Raw genomic sequence first — 25,045 nt, 5'->3', positions numbered from 1 at the left:
CAAAGATTTGTTGAATAAATTGTTTAGAAAATCTATTTGAATTCGAAGTTTTGCTAAACTGGCCGTCAACCGGCTAAACCACCCTATTTGTTGATTTATAATTTTCTTTCAAAATAAGTGCTTGGTCGTACAAAAAGTATTGTATGCAACGGTGTTGACTGTCAACTGAGTCAAAAAATGCTCGTGGCGTCTTTATTAACAATTTTCGGCTTCGCCTCAAATTGTTACCCACGCCACTCACCTTTTTTAACCTCTTTTAACCACCAGTTGCATAAAATACTATTTTATATTGTTTTGTAAATGTTTTTATATTTTATTTTTATATACATATTGTAAAACATCTAACCTAAGAAAGAAAATAAATACTGAGTATAATGTATAAATATATTATAACCCTTAACACCGGGAATATATTTCCCACCATCATTTGTACTCTATCGTACAAATTAATGGGGTAAATATCCATAATTTTGAACACCTTTCTAACTGTCTATCCGATTAAGGGATAATGTATTACTATATTCTTCATCTTATTTTATTACGTACTATTGATAGTATTGATGTAGGAAATGTGCTAGAAAGTTTTAGTCGTAACATAAAAATGACACACGTAAATCAGGAAACATGTTTAATTCTACACTAAAACATACACCATAATATCACTTGACTGAATCCTTGTCTAATCTAACGTATAAATTGAGCAATACGCTATGTCACCCAAAGAAAGAATGCACAAAGTTGCATTTAATTGCAGCTAATATAAATATTTAATAACACTAGAAGCTACATTAACGACAGTTAAATCAATAAAGAATACGAGTAAAGTTTTCTCACATCAGTCGAAATAAAAAGAAAAGTTGGTACCTAGTAGAGGTACTAAATTGTGCATCTTTCTGACGGTGACCGCACAACATGAGTTGCGACATTGGCTTCACCACTAACACTAATGCATTCGAAGTGAAATAAATAAATAGCAACATTTATATGACACTTAAATTAGTTATTGACTAAAATTCCATAATAACTACGTCCGTTCTTTACTTCTGACATGTCTCTCCGGGGTCACAACTGTGATCGTTTCTTTCTTCATTCTTCTGCTTGATTTTCCTAAAATTGCCTCATCTAATTTCTGGATAGTGTCTGACTGAGTAGGATACTCGCCTACTAGTCTTGCAACGGACGTTGGTCTGACAATTTGAACCTTTTCGTTATTAACCATTGCCATTTCTGGACTTATTTTTTCTGCGCTAGTTCTTTCTATGCTAGATCTGTAAAACCTTTTGACTGGAGGTGAATTTTCAGCCTCTTTTAAAATAGTAGAATCTATTTTGTCTAACGCTTCAATTTCATCAGTAAGTTTTTCTTGTTTGACATCAGTATTATTTGAGTAATTTACAGTTTTATTTTCTTGTTTGATTATTTCTATGGATGATGTTAATTTGACAGGGTTATTTGTGGATATTGTAGTAGGCGAAGTAAAAGGTTTAGCTGTGGTTGAGCTACTTCTTCTTAGAGACATTTTCCTCTTATACTTTCTTTCAGTAGATTCGGAAGAAGTGGTTTTATCATTTTCTATTGATGTGTCATTTTTATTAACATTTATATCAGCATTGACTGTAACTAATCGGAATTCTGAGCTGGTTTGTTCATTTGATTGTCTTGTGATTGGTTGTCGAGGTTTATTTGTCTTATTTGACGGTTTATAGTTTCTTGTTCCTCTATAAACTGGCGCTGTTTCATTGTTCGTTCTATGGTTACTTCTTTCATCAACAAAAGGCTGTGGTGTTATAATTTGTATGGCGTTAGGAGTATTTCCAACCTCTATTTGCACATTTTGATTTTGATTCTGGTTCTCTAAAATAGTGATAGCTTCTTTAACGCCTTCTACGTCTTCTGGATTAGCTGAGTGACCTGTAATATAAACAGAAAAAAGTGGAGAACAATATAATAGTTAATAATTTTGAAAAATACTAGCAACTATTAATTTATATTCCTTGCGAAAATAATAATATCAAAAAGAGTATGATAGGATAACGTAAGTCAAAATATAACGTAAGTCAAAATATCAAAAGTATGTCATAACCTCAGCATTTAGTGGTATGCTGTACTACTACTACTTATTGTGTTACAGTAGACTACAATGTTTAAATGTGGCTATGTATTTTATACTTACTGTTTTCATCTTGCATCTCTTTCTTATAACTAGAGAAGAAAGTAAGTGCTTTCATGAGCTGATAGCTTTTCGAAACAGGGATGTTAGTATCGTAGAGGCGACGAGTACTCGGGCAGTCCACGTAGAACCACCAGTTGCACTTCAAGATTGTCTGGTCAAAGAGGGTCGACTCAGGGCAGAGGAAGGACTTCATTACAAGACCGTCATCTGTGAGGGCGCATACGTGAAATACCTGAAATTGAGATGAAATGTGATCAAGTAAAATTTAATAATGCTCATGTTGTCTGTGGTATTTCCGAACTGACCTTCAAGAAAAGAACGCACTCCTTTTCCCTTTACTACATTTGGCGAGGTACGGTCAACCAATTTGAATTCTGGGCCACGTCTCTAGAACCCTGTCTTATTGACACCGTGCTTATATTTATCATAGAAGTCAACTTGGACATTTACTGTGAATAGGTTCTACAGTGACCTAGGATTCAAAATTGGTTGACTGTACGCAGGAGCGTTGATGCAAGTGAGGATCAACTTTGCCGTGAGTGCGCAACTAGCCAGATATGATAACGCCTTACCATAATACAACCAATTTGGAGTTTCGGATGTTCATGGAACGGCGGTGATAGCTTTATTATCAGGAGATTGTTTTGCTTCTCATAAAAAGTGAAAATTTCCTTTATCTTTTAATAATTGACAGTGTTCATGCCCTCTACACATAGTACCATAAGTACCATAACCATATACAGTTAGTTGTACACTATCAGTGGCCTTCAATAAAAACCTCTTAGTTATTTACTGTTTCTTTTTGTGTTGTTTCATCTATATAAATCCATACTAATATTATAAATGGGAAAGTGTGTGTGTCTGTTTGTTTGTCCGTCTTTCACGGCAAAACGGAGCGACGGATTGACGTATTTTATTCAGTGGAGATAGTTTAAGGGATGGAGAGTGACATAGGCTACTTTTTGTATGTTTCTAATTTGAGCGAAGCCGCGGAAAAAAACTAGTGATGTAATAATTGACTGAAATGTGATAATTGACTGAAAACTTCTTAACATCCTATTATTTTGATTTAAACAGACTCATTTTAAATACTAAGGCTATAATTCAACCTCCTCAAATCCACATACGAGGAAGCTATTTAAAAAACATCCCTAATATAAATAAGGTTATTACTTATTACCAAAGCAACTAAAATAAACAAGGCACTAGCAAATTTTATTTTTCTACTTGTCGACTATAATCTGTCAATTAGGACACCACAGACTAAACTATAAGGCTAACTTTTCAGTGTTGGATACTCTATGGCAGTTCCGACTCAATTATAATAAGCTCATTATAGTTGACTTTAGTTAACTGTAAAATTTCAAAAATAGAACTTCATACAATTTCTATACTAATTTGCGATACCAGGCAAATTTTCCTGCATCTGAAACACATTTTTTTGATATCTGTCGCGTTATCGGCCAATCAGAGACGGTTATTACAAACAATTGGTTGCTAGGTAATTCGATGTTGATACAACGGTGAACGACTCTATTAACATTAATTTTAACTTGCATGAATGATGATATTTCCGTCCATTGATGATGAAGATGATGACTCGTAGAAAAAGTTTTGTATACAATAGTGATATAATTCGGGTTAAAGAATCATTTATTTCTCAAAAAGAAATTTACATTTCACTTATATGAGAAACATTTTGCTACTAATACAATTTGATTAATAAATTCACATCGTAGATAAGTTTTTAAATTTTACAAATGTTTGCTTCTACAAACTATGCATTATTATAATTATTAGAATAGAAGACATTAGAGATTAAGAGGTTTATACTTAAATACTAGCATGCACTAAAATTACATGTTTTGTAATTGAAGGATGTTTCATAAAATTTTATAAGTTTCAAATATTATTAAAAACATTCATAACATTAATTATATTTTTTAAAATGAGGTAGACATTCAATCGCAACGGGAGCGTTACACAAACAAGATGTACATAGTGAAACAATAATACAACAGGTCAGTTATGAACTCAGTAGACTTTCATCATTTAAGGTGTAAAGTTTTAATTTATTTTTAAATATTTTAAACGTACGTGCGTTTTTTATAGTATCCGGTAATTTATTATATAACTGTGCTCCTGCAAAAGTAATCGTATGTTTACCCTGGGCACTTTTTATTTGAGGCAAAACAATGTGATCTTTTCTTCGGCTGTTGCGGTTGGATATTTCGTGTTTCTTGATAAAGGTTATTTCACTATGGATCGTATTACTTAGTATTTTTTTTATTAGTATACAGGTACTGTAGGTATATAATTGTTTAATATTCATAATTTTAGTTTCTTTGTAAATTTGTTTACTAGGTGTTAGATAATCGTAATGAAAAAGCATTTTTATGATTTTATTTTGCGCAATTTGAAGTGGTTTTAGGTTCGTTTTACACGCACTGCCCCAGATTTCAATTAAATACATTAGATGGGGTTTGACAAGAGAATTGTATATAGTCTGGCGTACTCGAAGTGGAAGGCAGTGTACAATATTACGAAGAGACCCTAAAAGAGATGTAAGCTTTGACTTTACTTTTTCTATGTGTGTCGTCCAGTTTAGGTATGTGTCTAACGTGAGGCCTAGGTATTTTTAATTAAGCTTTTCACTCTCGTACCGTACTATTACTCGACTGAAAAGCTTTGTATTATATCACGATTGTATAAAATACTATTTTAACTGGAGCATTAGGATAAGAAGTCGTCAATGTGATGCATTTCTCCGATTTAAGTTATCTGACGATCTGTATGTATGATCATTAAACATTCCGGTTTTGCCATTCGTATTACTTTCTTTTGCTGGATCATAGTTGTCTTTACTCAATAAATTATTTAAAAAACACAGATGATACACATCTGTAAAATTCTGTGGCGTTCATAGCTAAATGGAGATTTAAGTGCAATAAGGACAATTTCATCCGAATTCCTACTGAAATTTCGGATGGAAAGCACTTTATTGCGTGTTAGCACACCTCGGATACTGGCCATCAAATTTATATGAAATAAGCGCGTTCCTAGCACACAGTCTAAGCTCGTGTTGGTGAACGCGTACTATGCTTGTAGGAATGAAATATGACAGGTCGACTGTTGACGTTTTTGACAGGCGGTAACTGTGAGGTAACCGTGAGCGGGAGTGGCCATACTGTACGATAGTGCTCTTTATTATACTGTAGTGTTAGGCTGAAGGACCTTTAAAGGCATGAAACGCCACTAAGTAAAAATATAAAATAATCTTACCATGCACCCAAGGCTTTCATCACCGTACAAACCAGGGAAATATTTTTGGTCACCGCAGTGGAAAGTGGTGTCAGGCAGATCCACCTTAGACTGGAAGTGGTCGTCAAAGTTCTTCTCGTAACCGATAGGGTAATATTCTTTAGGAGCATTCATCACTTTACCCGATGTGGGGAATCTGTTTAAATGGAAGTTAAAGTTTAGTAAAACAAATTATACATATTTAAATACATAGAGAATTAAGTTAGCTATTGCAAATACCTGGCAGGTTTTTGTTTGACTTGTGGTACAACAATTTCTGGCTCCGGCTCGGGTTCCGATTGGAATACTATTGGTGGTTCAGTTGTCGTTGTCGTAGTCGTTGTGGTTGTCGTCGTCGTCGTCGTCGGCAACGGAATATTTGCGTATTTGTTTAACAACTGCTGCTGCCGTAACGCTATTGCCGCCTCCACTGCCTCCATTGATATGTTACCGGCTTTGGCTATCTCCACTATCTTAGCATTTATATCTTCCTTATTAAACTTTAGGGTTACATCATCACCATAACCGGTTATAGTGTTATAATCGTCGACTTTCTTAGTATTGTACACAGGATAACTCGCCAGATCTTGGATTTGTTGAGGAGCAGGGTCTACAAAGTTAGAAATAGGATTGGTTTGGTGGAAAGATTGAGTATTTTGTTTGAATGAGAAAGTAGGTGCTTTTGAAAATGGAACAACTTTAATAGAGTTTTTTAAAACTGGTGCAGGTATGATCGTCATAGCGGCCTGGGTAGGCGGGGCTGCTATAGGCATGGGAATGAATGGGTTCAGTGTAGTTGGTATGGAGTATAGTTTTGGAGTGTTGACTATAATGGGAGTCGGTGTGATTCTGTAGAGTGGCTGAGCCATATGTGTTGCGGTCATCTGTGATACCATTTTAGATACTTGTTCGTGTGATACATGTGGGTAGTTCTCACTTGGATAAACCACTCCGGCTTTGGCTTGCGGGACTTGCAGTGGAGTGTAGACTTTGGTTACTGCGATCGGAAGAACGCTCATATTTTCATCTTTCGGTGGTAGAGGCTTGAATGGTGGTACGCCCATGGGAAGCGGTTTAGCCATAGTAACGGTGGGGTTGACTCTGGTCAGTTTAGTTGGTGCCTCGATGGTGGGCCCAGGCACGATGATAGGTCGCATGGTGCTCGATGCCCGACGGTGCAGACTAGTTAGTTTGTCCATTGCTGACTGACTTGGACGGCCGGGTGGTGCAGGTGGCCGCATCATGATTCTGTTCTGTTTTCCACGTTTCTGAAATATTTTACCAACGAAATCAAATATACAAAGATATGTGCTATAAGCTATAAAGTGATCAAGTCAGTTGACTTATAAAATTTAGATGATGCACAAAAAAGAAGTACTCAAATGACATTTCCTGGAGTTTTCTTGTATTACCTCTTGCTTCCCAGCTTGTCTGCCTGTATCAGTGACGAGGTTAGGCGGCGCTCCATTTTTCACGCTCACTGACCGCCGCCGACTCGGGTCCAAGTTAGTGAGGGACTGCTCAAAACCAAGCTCGTCTCCCAGGCTGAATCCTGGAATTTGACAAGGACATTTCTGACATAAAACTGTATTCAATAACATACCTACACGATTACAATTACTAAGATTCTAGTTGCAGTCCCTAACACAAACAAAGTCTAATCGTACAAATTTATAGAAATGCGTAAAGTGTACGTAAAATAGAAATGCGTAGGTAAAGTAAAGATAGGTCAAAACTTAGCTCAATATTAAAGTGTTTCTGAACATGTCTCTTAACACATATACTTTTGAAGCAAAATTTTGAAGTATCTTAAAGTTCGAATCAGGCGGTTGATCTACTGGGTCGGTATACTTCAAGTACCTATCACGTTCCTAGTTTTGCCTTTTTTGTACGAAGTTGTAAATAAAGTAATCAACTCATGCAATGCTTTAGAAAGCTATCGAATTATTACAGTCTGAGATAAAAGTAAAGGGTTTCTTTTAACCAGATAGGTACCTACTTCAAAAGCACGAACAATATCTTTAAATCAATTTTCTTCTTGAACGACCTTGCGTGTTGGAAACTACGTTAAATAAGGGGAAGGTATATACTTAATACAAGATGCTGCAAGATACCTTGTAACGATGTAACCTTGATACATATAATTCAAATTACTATCTTCTTACATAATATCATAATAGTACCCTTTTTGCATCTGTGCCAATCATAAAAAATACATGCAAGATAACAAGTAGGTAAGTAATAAAATTTTGATTGAGTTGCAAGGTTAAAAATTCCATAGTATTAAGAAATGTTACATAAATAATGAGCTTCTTCTAACACTCTGCAACACAGAATGCCTATTGCATTTACATAGGCTGAAAGCTAAATGAAGTTGTCCAAAAAATCTATATATGAAATTGCATCTCTTTGTCATCAGGTCACTGCTTACTAGAATACAGATGTTTATACTTACAGAAACACCAGAAATGAGTTTCAATTGCAAGAAAGCCAAAGTCGTCTATAAATCTACACGTGTAAAGTTCTGTTTCGTACCTGAGTGTTAAAGAAAGGTGCAAAGACATCACATATGCATTGGTAACGGGGTCTACTTAGAGGTGATGATGTACTATATCGACTGCATGTTGTGTGTGTTTTCTAAAGGCAAGTTTAAGGACCTGTGAAATTTACCTTTGCTCTTCTATGTGCGGGATTATAAACGATAAAATATTCAGTAACAAGGCGATCTCATATTTTTATTCCTTCATAAAACATGTACTGTAAGATAATGATCTATATAGGATTGACAATCTTCATACTAAGAATCGTACTTCAATTTTTAGCGCCTCCTATTAAATACTAAGTAGGTATCATTACTACACTGATGATGCCTACAAATTTCTTTTTTCTAAATATGTATTGACGTGATATCATGAAATTAAAATAAAGAAATATGTCATTAGTTATTATAAAAAAATAAAAACTCGCAAAAATATTTGGGGAAAATATGATTTTTGCTACTTCCACGCTGCGAAACAGCGCCGTCTAGTTTTATCCCTAAAAGGCCCACACATTTCAGGGGTGCATTTTTTTGTGTAGGCTTTGTCAGTCTCGGTATATATCGTCCTTGGTTAATATTTACCTATGCTAGCATGCGCCTTTACACCGCCAAGATTCCTCACTCTGAAGAGACCCGATTTCTTGAACGCACAGTTGATTTTGAAACCGAAGTCTGATTCTAGAACGCATGTCGGCTGCACAATTTCTGAAAAAAAAAACATATACTAATTAATAATGGGGTTTATTTTCTACACTTCAGAAAAAAAATTTTGATGACGATGATTAGATAGTCACCAGATAGGTACGCAAATGTAGACTGTGTAATAGGATAGGAATATTGGAATGCGATAGGTATAACAAAAATAAGTCTTCTGAGTTGACTGGTGTCGTACAGTTAACCTATTTGCGGGCTTAACAAAAGGTTAAATAATCAGAGCCCATTTGTAAATACACAAGTAGGTATACATCTTATCTTATACCTACATTCTACAAAGACACAAACACAATCCTTTCTGTTATATAACTGCATTCGGTAAATAACATAGTTGGGAATGCTACTAATAAGGCATAGAACAAAATCCATTTACGGTTCACTTTGCAGTTTTGACTTAGGTAATAAATAGCCGGTAAATAAACTCTATTGCCTAGGTGATAACGGTGAAACCAGCTGACACCTACATCGTACCACAAGTGATTGGGATGATTATTAAAGTTGCTTTAAATGGTCTTAGCCACAGAAATAGATTTAGATAGAAGAAACAAGTTCATGGAGTAATGAGTGGATGTAGATGTGGTGACAAAGATTGAGATGGGTATGTTAAGGTGGTTTGGGCATGTAGAGAGGATGGATGAGAGGAGATTAACGAAGAAAGTATATGAAAAAGGAGTGGAAGGGTCAGTTGGTAGTGGAAGACCTAGGCGAACTTTTCTTGATCAAATCGGGGAAATATTGCAAAGAGGCCAGGTCAGAAGTACTCGAAACCGACGAGCGTGTATGAGAAATGTTATGAAATGTTTGAAGCGAAAGTGGTTTGTCAGGATCGTAGTAAATGGAAATCCGTGATCTCTATTGCCTAGGTGATCTGGTGAAACAGCTGACACCTACATCGTGATTGTATGTATTAAAGTTGCTTTATGTATGTATGTAAACAAGTTCATCTATTTGTATAGGGGCCGAGCGTGTCAGATTTTGTACTGAATTTGTTAACTATGTCTGTGTTTCAAATACTCGTATGTCTCAGGCCCTTGAGTGTTCAATGTTCATATTTTTAACGAGTTTTTTTTAATGTTTTTGATGACTTCAACTTACAAAAATTGACGCCTGAAAGCTGCAAGCTGCGATTAAAGACAGATAATTCAGAGGATTTTACTGAGTTCATTTGACTCGCTAAGTAGATGTTACGTTTGCTCGATCTATGGTATATTTATGGTATGGTTGATGGTTTATTTTGCTAGGACCACAGATGTCATATATATCTGTGGTCCTAGCAAAATAAACCATCAAAAATATTTTCATCACGCTTTACAATATCAGGCTACTTCGTCTACATATTTAAGAAATTAAAATTTACTATGAATACAACATAATTAGATGTTTTGAGGGTATCACTGAGGCTAGCAGGTATGTACCTAATATTTTACCTATAGATAAACAACAGTGACTATTCCAGGACATAAAATGTAAGGCTCAGTAGATTGACCTAGATTTCACCAGCCCACGAGACAAGGCCTTAAAGAACTAATGTTTTGTTTGCCTTTTGAGACAAAGACATAATAACATGATATCATATTCTAAAGATCAAGTACCTATTCAACTGAAATAAGGTTACTGCATCTATTAATAAAAATATGAGTAGTAGGTAATAGGAGGATAGATTTTAAAAATAAGAGGCATTTCCGGCGTCACAGACCTATTTCCTGTACATCATTGAGATAAGTGGAAGCGCGTCTAACTTTTACCTGACATACATGTACTGTATGTTTGTGGAGATATATTATAAAGTCTATATGTATTTTTCGTTATAATATTAATTAAGTCTAAAAAGAAATAGTTCCTGGTTACAAATGTAAAATGAGGTTTTAAGTAATTTTCTGTAACAGTCTATACACAACAGTTAACAGAGAGTTCTCTTTAAACTACTTACGCTCAAAAACATAAATCTAATAAGGACTTTAAAGATTCTTATTATCTAATTTAGTTGACAATTCATATGTAACACATGCCATTGTAAGCTAAACACAACGACACCATTTGATTTTATCTAATTTAGTTGACAATTCATACCATTTTAAGCACATGCCATTATAAGCTAAACACAACGACACCATTTGATTTATAATAGGTCGAATGATCGAATGATCCGATCATGAGTAATTTTATTGGGTATGCATGTAAGGGGCACATTTAGCATATCCTCTCTCCGCCCTTTATTCGTCCCATTAATTCAACTGCATGCCGGACTCGCCTTCGAGACGGACGTCTTACATCACTTTCTTACCCAACGTTAAAATCCGGATTGAGTTACTAACACCGTTTATTATTTTATAAATTACAGTCGGAACACAAAAAGTATTATGAAATTATATTTTATGGATAGTTTGCAAACGCTGTGTCTCTATTTATATGTATTATGTTGGTTATAGATGATATTTGTACGGGGCTTTACTTTTACTGTCAACTGTAATTTGGAAATTATTTACAAATAATTTTTACACTCGATGTAATAAATTGGCAAGGTACAATCAATTGAAATAGATATCATACACGAAAGAAAAAACGGCAAGGCCCACTGGTGGCCGAGCCGGGAACCGAACCCGGGTCTTCAGCTTACGCGGCTAACGTCTTTACCACTAGACCACACGCCCACCCAACAACAAGTCAAGTCAAGTTACAATCAAGTGTAAATTATTGATGTGCAAAAATTGCTCAAACATAAATGTCTCATATCTCTTAATTTGTCAACATAAGAGATATGGAACATATTTTTACACTTGACTGTATCTGGATGGTGGTCGAATTCAGCGTTCATTTTCATAGTGGCTTCGCTGTCTTTTTATCTTACAGCACATCTGCACGTTCGCAGCGAAAACCATACTTAGTAGCAAATTACCATGATTGTAAAGATGTTATAACTCTACGTGATATTTCTGCACATAAGTAATCTTAATATTACGTCGGTTACTCAACGTGGTTTCTAGTACACAGTTTTCGTTTGAAATTATTAGTTAATTACAACAAATGGCTTTGGATTTATAATGAGTTACGATAGTATTCTACTGCATGGTAACTTCATATAAAAAGTATTAATAATTATTATTATTTACGGCTAACAAAATCTACGTATTAATTTAGACAATCTCTACCAAACCAAATCAAAACCTCACATTCTAAGTTTCCTAAGTGTATTAACCTGAATGGGCTTCAGTCATAATTTTATTCATAATTTTCAAGGAATTTATTGAAACGGTGCGTAAAGTTAAGCATGCATTATTCGTTGACCTCAAGAGACATGTGAGTTATACATTTTACACAACTGCGATTTAGCGAACAATGCTAGAAGCCATGCAATCGGCATTTCATTTAATAATTTACGAATACTTCGTGCAAACAATAAGACATTTCAGCACTAAGTAATATTTTAAAATATTGTTTGAGTCTTGGTAATCAATGAGCGCTTTCTGCAAGGTTTTTTCGCCCCGTGGCAATACTGAGGCGCCAAGCCCCGTAGCCGAATGGCATTTCTGCGATTCGAAATAGTCATAGGGCTTACGGCGAAATTCTGGTCAAAAGCTGCACTTTATGCAGAAAGCAAGCCACTTTGCACAGTGATACTAGGGACCAATATAAACGTTTTCATCCGAGGAAACACGATTTTCATCCACTAGAATTCAAGATGGCGGACATTTTCCAAAATGGCGGCCGCATATTTTTAAAAATTTATAGAATCGTAACGGCTGCACCGATTTTGATGGTTGGGGTGTCTATCGCATTGTATTGAAGTGTTCATTCATATAAAAAAATAAAGTTGTAAAAAAATTAAGATGGCGGCCGAATAATAAGAAAAATATGAAAATTTCAAACTATTTTTTTTCATTCTCGTGCAATTTACCAATAAATTTTCTATGATATGGTCACATTTTTATGTATTTAAATTGAACCTGATAATATTATCTACATAATAAAATAAAAATCATGAAAATCCGTTGAGTAGTTTTTGAACTATACTCATTTGAAATGGAGCGCGCGGATTTGAAAGACGTTTTCGCACGTGATGTAAACAATTTTGGAATCATAACGGCTGCACCGATTTTAATGGTTGGGGTAGCTATCAGTTTGTATTAAAACATTTATTTATATAAAAATTAAAATCATTTAAAAAATAAAGATGGCGGCCGAATAATAAAAAAAATATGAAATTTTCAATTTTTTTATTCTCACGAAATTTACAAATAGTTTTTCTACCATATGGTCACATTTTTATTTATTTAAAGGACAATTGCTATTAACGTCTACAAAATAAAACAAAAAAACATTAAAATCCGTTCAGTAGTTTTTGAACTATACGCATTGAAAATGAAGCGCGCGGGTTTGAAAGACATCTTTGCACTTGATATGTGATGCATCGTATCGTTTGGTACCGCTATACACGCAAGAATGATTATTTATTTTGGTCACAACTTACTATATTACTATTCAGAATCAATGTTTTTAGTATTTATATACATTATTTGTTTTTTATTCCGAGTTTAGGTATATTTAGACAACCCCCGTAAACTTGACCATCACATAATTTTTATTTTAATACGTAAAAGAACTTAAATGCACATAACATAACATTTGTATTAATAGCAATTGTCCTTTCCGATGACTCCAGAGATAATTTTCGACAACTCCTGTAGGGGCTACGGAAACATATATTAATACGAAACATATTTTTTGCTTCTCGTCTAGGTTATACTGAAAGATAAAAGAGATACAAAATAATATCAAACAAGGAAATAATGATAACATTATTAATACATTGCATTATTTGCATTGCGCCGCGCAGGGTAGACCCACAACACGTACAGCGTATTGTTTCGCAGCCTTTTTCACAACCGCAATTGTCCAAGTATACATATTCATACCATATCTCCCTGTTTTCAGACCACTGCAGTACCCAACTATCATTGTACGTCTTCCAACCCCAGGATGATGGCATAGGCACAGAAGTAATATCCAGAATATAGGGCGTTGTTATACGAAACGGAGTGCTGCCGATGTTGGTTAGGTACTAATTTATTTTCGGTAGTAAACAGTTTCTTGCTCACCAAGTTGAACTGGAGTGAACTTTTCAAGCATAGCGATTATTCCTCCAGGAAGACTTTGTAGTTACTGCGATGTTTCTATCAAAGCTGGTATAACTTAACTTAACGTATCAGACGTAAAAGCGTAAAAACCACGAATAGCAGTAGTACCTTATACTCCGGTAGGTTATTCTCATTTGAAGTCTTAAGAAAATATACTAGATAAGAATTGGAAATTTCCCAATATAATTAGCTCCATAGATCACATGCTTATAAATGCCAAATTGGGACCGTTCTTAACACATATTTTAGTGAGCAAGCATGGACTCAGGCCTGTTTACCGGTATGGTTTGGCGGCTGAGGCACTCGTAAAGTGTCGTTTTGCCGTCATTCCTGCCTCCATTTACATCACGTCCGATCTCGCACGTAACGCCTTGAAAGCCACCACGGCTACAAACTGCGAGATAAACTCAACGAAGGGCATGGGACACTCTAGCATCCGTTACCACCCTGAACTCACTCGAGGTCTCACATGAGGCCTTGCGAGGCTCTAAGCTAGGTCCAAACCCGAATCTGGCCACTGACTTTACGTCTATCCTTCACCCGAAGACTCCAGTGGTTTTTATTTAAATACCAAGACATCTGTATCGGATGATGTGATGATACGCGTGAGTCCCTGTTCCGCCACATCTTTTGGGCGAGGTACAATGAGGCTATCAGCTTCTTCCGGTTACGTTCCTATGGTTTACCCTGAAATAGCAGAGCAAATGTTCTCTGAGGAAGTAAATTGTTTAGAAAAAAAAATCACCACACTTATAACATCAACAGGCTATAGTTTCTGGAAAAAGTATTGTTGGTTGTCATGCTGAACAGTGTATTCCTGGAGGAATAATGGCCATGCTTGAAAACTTGATCCGCAGACTCAACATTTATCGGTTAACTTGGTGCGTTTGGAACTGTTTCCAACCAAAATTAATAACCAGCATCCCACCAACATCGCCAGCACTACAAAAACATACGCTCCTTGTCGCAGAAAACAAGTTATTTTATACATAGATATTTCTGAAGCCCCTAAGTTGTCGAAAATTATCTCTGGAGTCCTCGGAAAGGACAATTGCTATTAATACAAATGTTATGTTATGTGCATTTAAGTTCTTTTACGTATTAAAATACAAATTATGTGATGGTCAAGTTTACGGGGGTTATCTAAATATACCTAAACTCGGAATAAAAAACTAATAATGTATATAAATACTAAAAACATTGATTCTGAATAGTAATATAGTAAGTTGTGACCAAAATAAATAATCAGTCTTGCGTGTGTAGCGGTACCAAACGATACGATGCATCACATATCAAGTGCAAAGACGTCTTTCAAACCCGCGCGCTTCATTTTCAATGCGTATAGTTCAAAAACTACTGAACGGATTTTAATGTTTTTTGTTTTATTTTGCAGATGTTAATATTAGATTTTATTTAAAAAAATAAAAATGTGACCATATATGGTAGAAAAACTGTTTGTAAATTTCGTGAGAATAAAAAAAAAATGAAAATTTCATATTTTTTTTATTATTCGGCCGCCATCTTTATTTTTTAAATGATTTTAATTTTTATATAAATAAATGTTTTAATACAAACTGATAGCTACCCCAACCATTAAAATCGGTGCAGCCGTTATGATTCCAAAATTGTTTACATCACGTGCGAAAACGTCTTTCAAATCCGCGCGCTCCATTTCAAATGAGTATAGTTCAAAAACTACTCAACGGATTTTCATGATTTTTATTTTATTATGTAGATAATATTATCAGGTTTAATTTAAATACATAAAAATGTGACCATATCATAGAAAATTTATTGGTAAATTGCACGAGAATGAAAAAAATAGTTTGAAATTTTCATATTTTTCTTATTATTCGGCCGCCATCTTAATTTTTTATGACTTTAATTTTTTATATTAATTAACGCTTCAATACGATGCGATAGACACCTCAACCATCAAAATCGGTGCAGCCGTTACGATTCTATAAATTTTTAAAAATATGCGGCCGCCATTTTGGAAAATGTCCGCCATCTTGAATTCTAGTGGATGAAAATCGTGTTTCCTCGGATGAAATCATTTATATTGGTCCCTAGTATCACTGTGCAAAGTGGCTTGCTTTCTGCATAAAATGCAGTTTTTTTCCGTAAGCCCTATGACTAAAACGCCGCAGAAATGTAGTCTTGTTCTGACGCGCCAATACGCAAGAGCGATAGAGATAGATAGCTACGAAAGAGATATTTTCGTGAACGTTTCGTGAGCGTTTGTGCATATAGGCTACGCACACAGGTCTTTCATACTATGTACATACATACATATATGCACCTACGAGCATGTAATCCTGGAATTTTCTGCCGGTTTAATAAAATAAATATTTAGAGAGCTGAACACAAATTAAATATAAATCGGCCAAGCGTCATGAATCATGAACTGCTTGTGTTACAACATGCGGATACGTTTAATACAATTTGCCGCCTGTTCCGGTTTTTTAGCCTGTGCCATGCTACATTAACGGATTATCTATAACATTGCAACCGTATGAATCGATTGATGCGTCAATTTATTTCGTCTATTTTCCTCGACTTCAAACTTAGGTAAGTTAGCAGGTCCATTTATATATTTAATCGGTTTAAGAGTAGGAAGGATCCGGACATTGGGGAAGACGACCCCGAAAAGGTTTTTCAGTTTTTCATTCCTAGTGGTTACGTAGGGGTACATGATTAAAATAAGTCAAATTGTGTAAAAATATTTCCATTATTTTTATTTTAGTATCAACGGAGGATAATATGGAATATATTTATATGAAAAATTAATCTCTACCTCATCTTAAATGCCTATGCTCTCCCGTTCGTTGAACCGGTGTAGAATAAGGTAAACAATCGTATGTCACGAATGTGGTCAGCCGGATGTTTGGGAGAAAGCCCGGGCTACTTGCGGGCAGTAGCGTCGCCAGCGTGAGGCAATCGCTCAGCAAAACTGCTGCTAACCATTTTTGGCGCGAGTGAATGACCATGATTATACATGAAGATATAGCTATTGGTCAAAATCTAGAGGCGATATACCTGTTTGCCTGTTCCTAGTGCAATTATTTGAAGATTTTGAAAAGATAACCTAGCGATAATGGAATAAAATATAAGTAATTACAAACTTTATCGATATTAAAGATATTTCACATGTTAATAATATGAACGGGTTCATTGTCGCAAAGTTGACCACAGCACTTTTTTAAATTGCATAGTTTTTCTGACGTTACGTTTAGTTGTTCCTTAGCAGTGACAACGGAATTCTTGCGGGTATGTGATGTTGAATTGCCGGTACACTTACCACGAGTCACTGGTAGTATCAAATCAACACTACACATCTCACTTGCAATAATACGTTAGTACAATTCAGATAAAGTGAAAACTTGTATGAGTTATTACGCCTTTCAATTTTTACTTCTATTTTTTATTACACTGATTTTGTATTTATGAATGCTATTGTGCTGTTCTAGAATAATAAGGTTTAGAATTTCACCACCCGATATCCTCCAGTGGGTGTCGCAAAAATCGACTGTGAGATTTGAGTTGTTCAATTTTGGTGTGGGTGATTAGCACCCTGACACTGTAATCAAAAATTGGTTTTGTGTAATATCGTATTATCAAAATAATTGATACTTACATTTCAAAACAAAAACGATAAAACTATATAGAACGAAGTGACAACCTAACACTTAAATCACTTTATCTGCCAATTTGGCATGAAATCGTGTGTTCAAGAGTTATTTGTAGAAAGAAAAGTGAAAATACTGCGACCTAACGAAGCGTAGAGCAAGCGTGTGCAAATTGTATAGCTAGCACGTAGCTTGGACAATAATAACTGATATATTTTTAGAAAGAGAAACATAGTAGTTGGAAGTAAATTGCGGCTATTGCGGCAACTAAGGGTTTTGTCGATGAAAGCAGTTATACTTACCTACGGCGTACTTTCGATAATCAGATGAGTGATGAGATGACTCAAATGAGTCGAAAAATGTCATTAGTAGAACAAAGGTTCCGTATACCATTTTGTCAGTGTTTATGTCTTAAGTACGTCTCACCCTTGACTATACATTGAAATGAATTACATTACTAAGTTACCTACTTAAACCAATTTAGTTGTATTATAGATTATAGTCACGGAGCAATTTTCCTGACAAACTTATGCAAAATGATCATGGATATTTAATTTCAGGAAAAAATAACCATGGCATTTACTAAGCAATTGTTTTTCACTTAACTCGTTCGAGTAACAGCAGAAGCGAACCATTTCACTTGACAAGCCTCTCACGACGCGATTCTAACTTTGAAATATTTTGAACATACGTCAAATTAATGTTACTTTCAGACGGTTCTAGAGCATCAATTATGATGAGTTTTAACGTTTTTAAATACACTGTTAGATAGCATAAACGTTAAATGAATGATACATTTACTGTATCGAAAATGGAGAAAACGAATAGAGTAAACGGTTACCCCTTAGAACTATTTTTTTATTGACTGTGATGTTTATGTAAAAAAGTCATGGTAGAAGCTGAGATACAATGTTTCTTCAAACAAAGGCGTCACTTTTGACACTTGATTCATGTCGCGTCTATAACTAACATTAAATTTGACGTATCTAATCAGTATCTGAAATTTACAATCGCGCCATAAATCGCCGTGAAATCGTCGAGCACCCGCGCCCGCGCATCTCGCCCGGCACTCGTAAGCACATTACTTGAATTACACATTGTTACGATGTGACGAGTTATCGACATCGCTTTCGTTTTTGTTCATTTCATCGGATTACAAACCGGTAGCTGTGAAACTGTATAAGAGTGAGTTTTCTGGGTAATGTCAACAACTGCAACTATTGTATTCCAATGGCCACTTTAGGTTAGTCTTAGTTTTGAAACGTCATATTTTTACATTTATATAAGCACCGGTTTATGCGATACATAATTTTGGGAACAAAAACCTTTTGGGAAAAAAAATTACGAACAAAAATTGTAGACAAAAATTTACTATTTAATATCAGAATTCTGTTACGAGTAGGGTGTGCAAACCGGTTAACCGGTTAACCGAAAAACCGGTTAACCGAGACTTTTTGGCCTCTGTTAAAAACCGGTTTTTATAGTCTCTAACCGGTTAATAACCGAAACTGTATTTATTTCTCAAATTTTGGAAAATTAGCCATAAAAAGGTTCAAAAATACGTAATTATTTAATGTTTTGTATTAATAAAGATTTATTAATTACTTTTCATTGACAACATTATTATCTGTAATGATTTTATTTTAAAAATTAGTCCCGAGTCTACTCAATTATACATTTTATACAATACAGTAGATTCCGGTTAGTTTATTACGACGACTCCGCATAGACCTAACGTCCAACCTCTTACAATGACATAAGCACAGGTATTTATTTGGTTTTCGTATGTGATAGTATGAAAGTACATCCGTTTATTACGACTCCGATTTTAACGACCAGCCGCTTTTTACGACACATTTTACACAGAATCCGTCCGTCAAGTCCGGTTGCAACGACGAGCGACAACGTTTTTAGTTTTACTAGTAAATTGAGGAAACAAAGCTACTTCCACCCGAGCATGGCCCCCTCTCTTGCCTACAACAAGTAGCAAGATTACATTGTGGCCATGTAACTTTTTGGAGTTTTGCTTTTAAAATTTTAACAATTTGTTCGCCTCGGGTCTAATCTTATAAGTTAAATAGAACCCAGTTTGTATTTTTCAATTGCGTATAAACTAGCTTTACTTACAAATGATGAGCAAGCACACATACTAAAAATTACTTTTTCTAACTAAACTAGTCACAATAAAATAAGGTATTAATACTATGATAATAATACCCTGTAAATAAACCTATTGATTGAAATGTTTTAGTAATAGAGATGTAGATATTATTTTTAATTAAAAGAAATGAAATTCGTTTTGTACGACATCCGGTTAGTACAACGTAATATCAGCTGTCCCTTGAGCGTCGTTGTAATCGGAGTCTACCGTATATTTCGGTTTTTGCAAACCCTAGTTACGAGCATAAAAAGACGATTTATAAATGTTTTGTCCATGAATAATTATAGAAAGTTAGAATTTGCACATCTTACATCAAAAGAAAAGAAAGAAGACGAACCGGTATTCCCACAGATATCTACTGCTTACTAAAAGAGGTGTACGCTTCTGAGAATAACAATAGGTTTTTATTTTATCTCCACCTTAACTCTATTATACATTATACCGTCAGGTGCAGTCTACAAGTACATACACAATTAGCATAGGTACTATGTGGCGTTCCATACCTTGAGGCCTCTAAAGTTAAAAGGCTTTAAGGCATGGTAAATGCCCTCTCTGACGAAAAGCCATATTATAACAACTATCCTTGTACGTATTCGGGAACCGTTGATCCAATCCACTATCAAGGGGGGCACCCTGATATCGGATTGTGCGGTAGGTACGTAATTTTCTACGACAATACTTTTAAATTAAAACCGAAATAAATTACACATATGAAAGAAAAAGTGACCAAGTCCTCTGGTGCCTGAGGCTGGAATCGAACCAGCGTACTTTCCAATCGCGGGAAATGCCTCTTTATCCGCTCGGCCACCCAGGTCACAGCTGTCGAGGTCGAAATTATCTCTCATATAAGTAATCTATACAAGGACTCGTAGCGCCCTCTGTCCACCCCTAGGGTAGGACAATACTTTTCTCTTACAAATATTGATTTCTACTTCTCTTAGCCAGGCCGTAGCAGGTTCCTTTGTCTCTACATGGAATCATGGGTAGATTTCTTATTACATGAGCTACAGCTACTTTACTATAAAACCAACAATGAAAAAACAATTCGCTGTTCCATATATTTTAGCAGTCTGTCGTCGCGGTTTTCTATGAGATTAAAGTTATACTTTTCTTCGATAATGATCTCATAGTAAACCTTCTTCAGTATGACCTATACTCACCCCACATTATTGCAAGTTACTACATAAACAGCTTGTATTCATAGCAGGTGCATTAGTTGTTACATCAGCCGAAACTCGCCTGACTAAGCATTTCACATGCCGCTGAGGTTCCGCGGGTTTCCCTGCACTTATCATTTAGAACACGTTTGCAGCTAGCCGTTACTCGCGTTATGGTTAGACAACTTCGCCTGGGAACTTCAGTGTACTGATTAATTTCATTTTCTGGTTTCGTAAATGTGGGTCATATGTATATATAATATTGCTAGTAGAAGGCGGATTTGATAGTTTCGCTTCACGTATATAGTTATAAGTTACTATATTATTGATCGATTTATACCTCTAGTAAGTTCATACTTACACCAATGTTAATCACCAACTGCTATTATAAGGTGTTAATTTCGCGATTCATTAAGGGTCACTTGCACCACCGAAAATAGAAGGTTAACCCACTACGCTCGTGGTTCAATTTTGGATTATTTTGTTCTGGTATTTGGTCCCCTCTATACACCCTGTTTTTATTGAATTCCGTTAACTTTAAGGGAAGGTTCTTTAGATCAAATACAATAATTTCTCTAAGAAACAAGCGTCTTAACTTTTACGGTTATCGAGTTAAAAAAATAGGATAATTACTGCACACGTGTGTGACAGCCTTTACCAATTCCTAATGTTATTTGTTTTGAGATGTGCCGTCAATCACTTGACACTAACTTGAATGTAATTCTTAAAGGTCTCTCACACTAATAATTCATTTATTATGTATGAAAACGATGAAATTTTTTTTTTGCGAATTTAACTAAAAGTGATATACAGGATGGTTCCTGATAAGATAATGAACCTAACGACTTGTCGAATTTAACGGAAAACAAAAAAAACATGGTGTATTGTAAAGAAAACAAGAAATTTCGAAAAACTATAGGTATTATCTCTTTTATCTTCTTGATTGTGTGAAGAGTCGATAACTTTATTGTACCTTTTCTCATACAAACTTATAGGACATAATAACTCGTAAAAAAATAACTGAATACTGTTAACACAATAATGGCGGTTACTATAGCCTATAAAACACAAACCCTTGTCTCGCAGGCTTGTCCGTAACGTACCAAAGGTCACTTTCGTTTTCATAGGGAAAGTCACCGGTTGGCCGGGGTTGGCTTAAGCGACATTTAACTTGACCGTGAAACATTACTCAACGTTGTATAACCTGAAGTGAGAATAATTGGTTTTATAAGAGTCACAGTAAGATCTGTAAAGTTAAATTAATCTTTCAGATTTAAGAAAATAATAGCTCATATATAGTTTTACGCAAGTTTTAGGATGAAGATATGTGACAATACTTTACCTACATACATAGTTCATAAACTGAATTTTGGCAGTAGCAATGTACATCAAACTAAAGTATGGTATCCCTATGAAACGAACAAAAACCAGCAATGTACGTCGAACAGCCACAGATATTTTTTTTCAAGGTGCTCGCTCCTTCCTTACGAATTAGATAGTGTATTAAAAAGGGACGGATATGTGCTAGTTATTTCTCTTTTTGGTAGGGTGGAGATTTCCACAGATAAGATACAAATGACACGCGAATTTCCACCAATTTTCAAAACTAGTGTTGCTAGCCCGAGATTTTTCAAATTTGCCGCCTTTTTCTAGTGACAAGATTTAGTTGACGGTCTATAGTTAATTATTTAACTCACTTTAATTATATCGTATTTGGCGACATGTTTCGAATCTAATTGGTTGATTCATAGTCAGGCCATGACATGAGTGCTCGCTGCGGTTACACTCGGTGCCGTTAGTTTTATTTTGAACACAGTTGTCATGTCACTGTGGTCCTGAATCAGGTCGTCAAAAAAGGTAACTATTCAGAATAGGAGACAAAGTAGGACCTACTCGTAATGGACTCGCTTGATTATTCATTTACCACTGTAAGATTAAACCCATGTATGCCTCTTTTCCAGCCAATTCCTCATACTACTCTTGTCTGTGATGAGTAGTAGTAAAAACCAAATTCTAACAATGCTTTAAGAATGTCACATAGATATGATACCCATCTCATAATCAAATGTGACGTTATTGGTTAAAGAAATATGTCATTGTTGGTATCGTATCGCAGCGATTTCCTTAAAGCATTGTTAGAATAGGATTAAGTCAACGGCCTGATCTTGACCTATCTCAACCGGCGTCGTACAGAGCTCTAGCTAGCTGGTGTATTGCGTAATAAAGTCATTATAAACGCATTATTGCACACATTGACTCGACCTAGTGATCTAATGCATGGGTGTTTTGATACGACTTAATCGTATGCGAATACCATCAGCCTTATTGAAATTTAAAATGTACATAACAGTACATTACTACAGAGGCCGGGACAAATGGGGTTGCCGGCCGAAGACATATAGACGACCGAGCGAAGCGAGCGAAAACGCACCCAAAATCAAATATTGTCTAGGGCCCGTACCAGTTGCAGTCGGCACGTCTATAAAGCCCCTTATACTTTTTTTTTTAATTGGCTAAATACCTGGATGTTATGTCACAATTATCTGTGTTTGGAAATTAAAAAAGAAGACTTTGCCGGCCTTGGCCTGCAAGGTTTGTATGAAATTCCATTATCTATCAATCGTCCTAGCCGCACCTGCAACGTCATACTTCGCTGCCAATTATAAGGCACATAACATCAATATTTCATACCATGTTTGAGAAAAAGTATTTAAAGTACAACGGCACAGACCTCGTCACCCCTGGAGCACCTCGAGAGTGGCAGGCTTTCATGGGATGCTGAGACTAACTACCACCAGGCGGGCCATATGCTTTTTTGCTACTGACGTAGTTTTGAAAAATCCCAATAGGGTTTCCAAACATTTTATGAGTAATCTTGAGGCCTTTTTCGAATCCTGAAGTTTAGGCACTCAAGCACTATTAAGTGCTCACGCTTAGTGAAAATGAGAGAACCCATACAACCATTTCAGTCGCAAAATCTTCAAATCAGTAACTAACTGTCAAATGTGACATAACGCGTGGTAACGGCGTGCAAACAATGCGACCGTATTGATACAATAACAAAATGTAGTCGTCGTGTGCACTCGTTACGGTAACAAAATGTGTACGAATTTGTGGCTGTCAATGTCACTGTCAGAATGACTTTTAACGACACTTTATTAGTCGACGTTTGCACACATAACGGTAACAACATGTGGACGAATTTGTGGTTGTCATTGTCACTGTCAGAACGGTTTCTGACAGTGACATTGACAGAATTTGTACACACATGTGTAGGTCTGATTACCGAACTGCTCCTAAACCACTGTATCCGCAAATGACAATCTGAAATACGAAGGTTTCTCAAACTGTCTTGTGAAGTTGTGGACTGGTTGCTTTGAATCATTTAAATATGAGCGAATTAAATAATAATAAACGACGACGACCATTTAAGCACTCTTCGACATTTTATAGAAATGTGGGAAAGTTAAGAAAAGTGCAGAATGATAATACAAATAGATAAGCACTTTATAGTTACTTAATGTATTAAATATATAATTTTTAATTCTTATTGATAAAAATGAAGTGTAGTGTTGCTTTACACAATAAAAGTAGGAATCAAATGAAATAGAGTATTTACTGTGATATTAATAGAATTTCTGTTGCGCAATGATAGTTTTTTTCAGTACAGATGCTGCTTTTTTTAACGCAGTAGTGCGAGCAAATCAAGCAATGATTCATTTCTTGTCTGGTCGAAACTCTTAGCTTAGATTTAGGTACTGAAAATCGTCGTACGATACACGTGCGAGAATTCACAACTCGTGTCGATTTAAAACACTCCCTTCGTTCGTGTATTAATTTATTGCTACTCGTATCGATTTTCCTCTTTTCCGCACTCGTATCTACAAGTATTTTGTTTGGGTTACAAAAAAAAACACATTATTTACTCTACTACGTTTTATTTATGTCTCTTTAACATTACAAATTTGTAGACACTTATCTATACAAAAATCTTGACAAAAGAAGTACAGATCGCTGAAATGAATGTTGATAGTAATATTAATGAAGACTACTTCAACAAGTGTCAATTGTGAAATGCCGCACAATACTAGTTGCTCTATAGAAGACCATAATAATATGATCCCCGATCCTTTACAACCCAGCAGCTCGGTACGCACGTTACAATTTTTTTAAATCTTCTTTAGTGAGGGCAACTGAGTACGACGGCATATTTAATTGTTTATAAAGTTTGAGGATA

At 35.5% G+C, this 25,045-nt stretch overlaps 1 protein-coding gene across 2 annotated transcripts in view; it reads right to left on the bottom strand.

Moving 5' to 3' along the window:
- Positions 1-611: 611 nt before the first annotated feature.
- The window catches only part of LOC125230440, a 47,293-nt gene continuing 22,859 nt past the window's right edge, over positions 612-25,045 (bottom strand). Inside the window, exons 2-8 of one of the 2 annotated variants that reach the window (XM_048135587.1) lie at positions 8,595-8,717; positions 6,886-7,025; positions 6,411-6,741; positions 5,714-6,083; positions 5,456-5,630; positions 2,174-2,405; positions 612-1,911 (exon numbers count right to left, since the gene is read on the bottom strand). In XM_048135587.1, coding sequence (XP_047991544.1) covers positions 1,025-1,911; positions 2,174-2,405; positions 5,456-5,630; positions 5,714-6,083; positions 6,411-6,741; positions 6,886-7,025; positions 8,595-8,717 — 2,258 coding nt within the window. In that variant the 3' untranslated portion in view covers positions 612-1,024. Of the gene's footprint in view, positions 1,912-2,173; positions 2,406-5,455; positions 5,631-5,713; positions 6,742-6,885; positions 7,026-8,594; positions 8,718-25,045 lie in introns of both variants that reach the window. The other variant, XM_048135580.1, reaches the window with a different exon arrangement.

This window comes from Leguminivora glycinivorella, chromosome 1 (genome assembly GCF_023078275.1).
Source record: "Leguminivora glycinivorella isolate SPB_JAAS2020 chromosome 1, LegGlyc_1.1, whole genome shotgun sequence".
Classification (NCBI taxonomy): domain Eukaryota; kingdom Metazoa; phylum Arthropoda; class Insecta; order Lepidoptera; family Tortricidae; genus Leguminivora; species Leguminivora glycinivorella.
The sequence above is the reverse complement of the archived record's forward strand: the minus strand, read 5'-3'. Positions and strand labels throughout refer to the sequence as shown.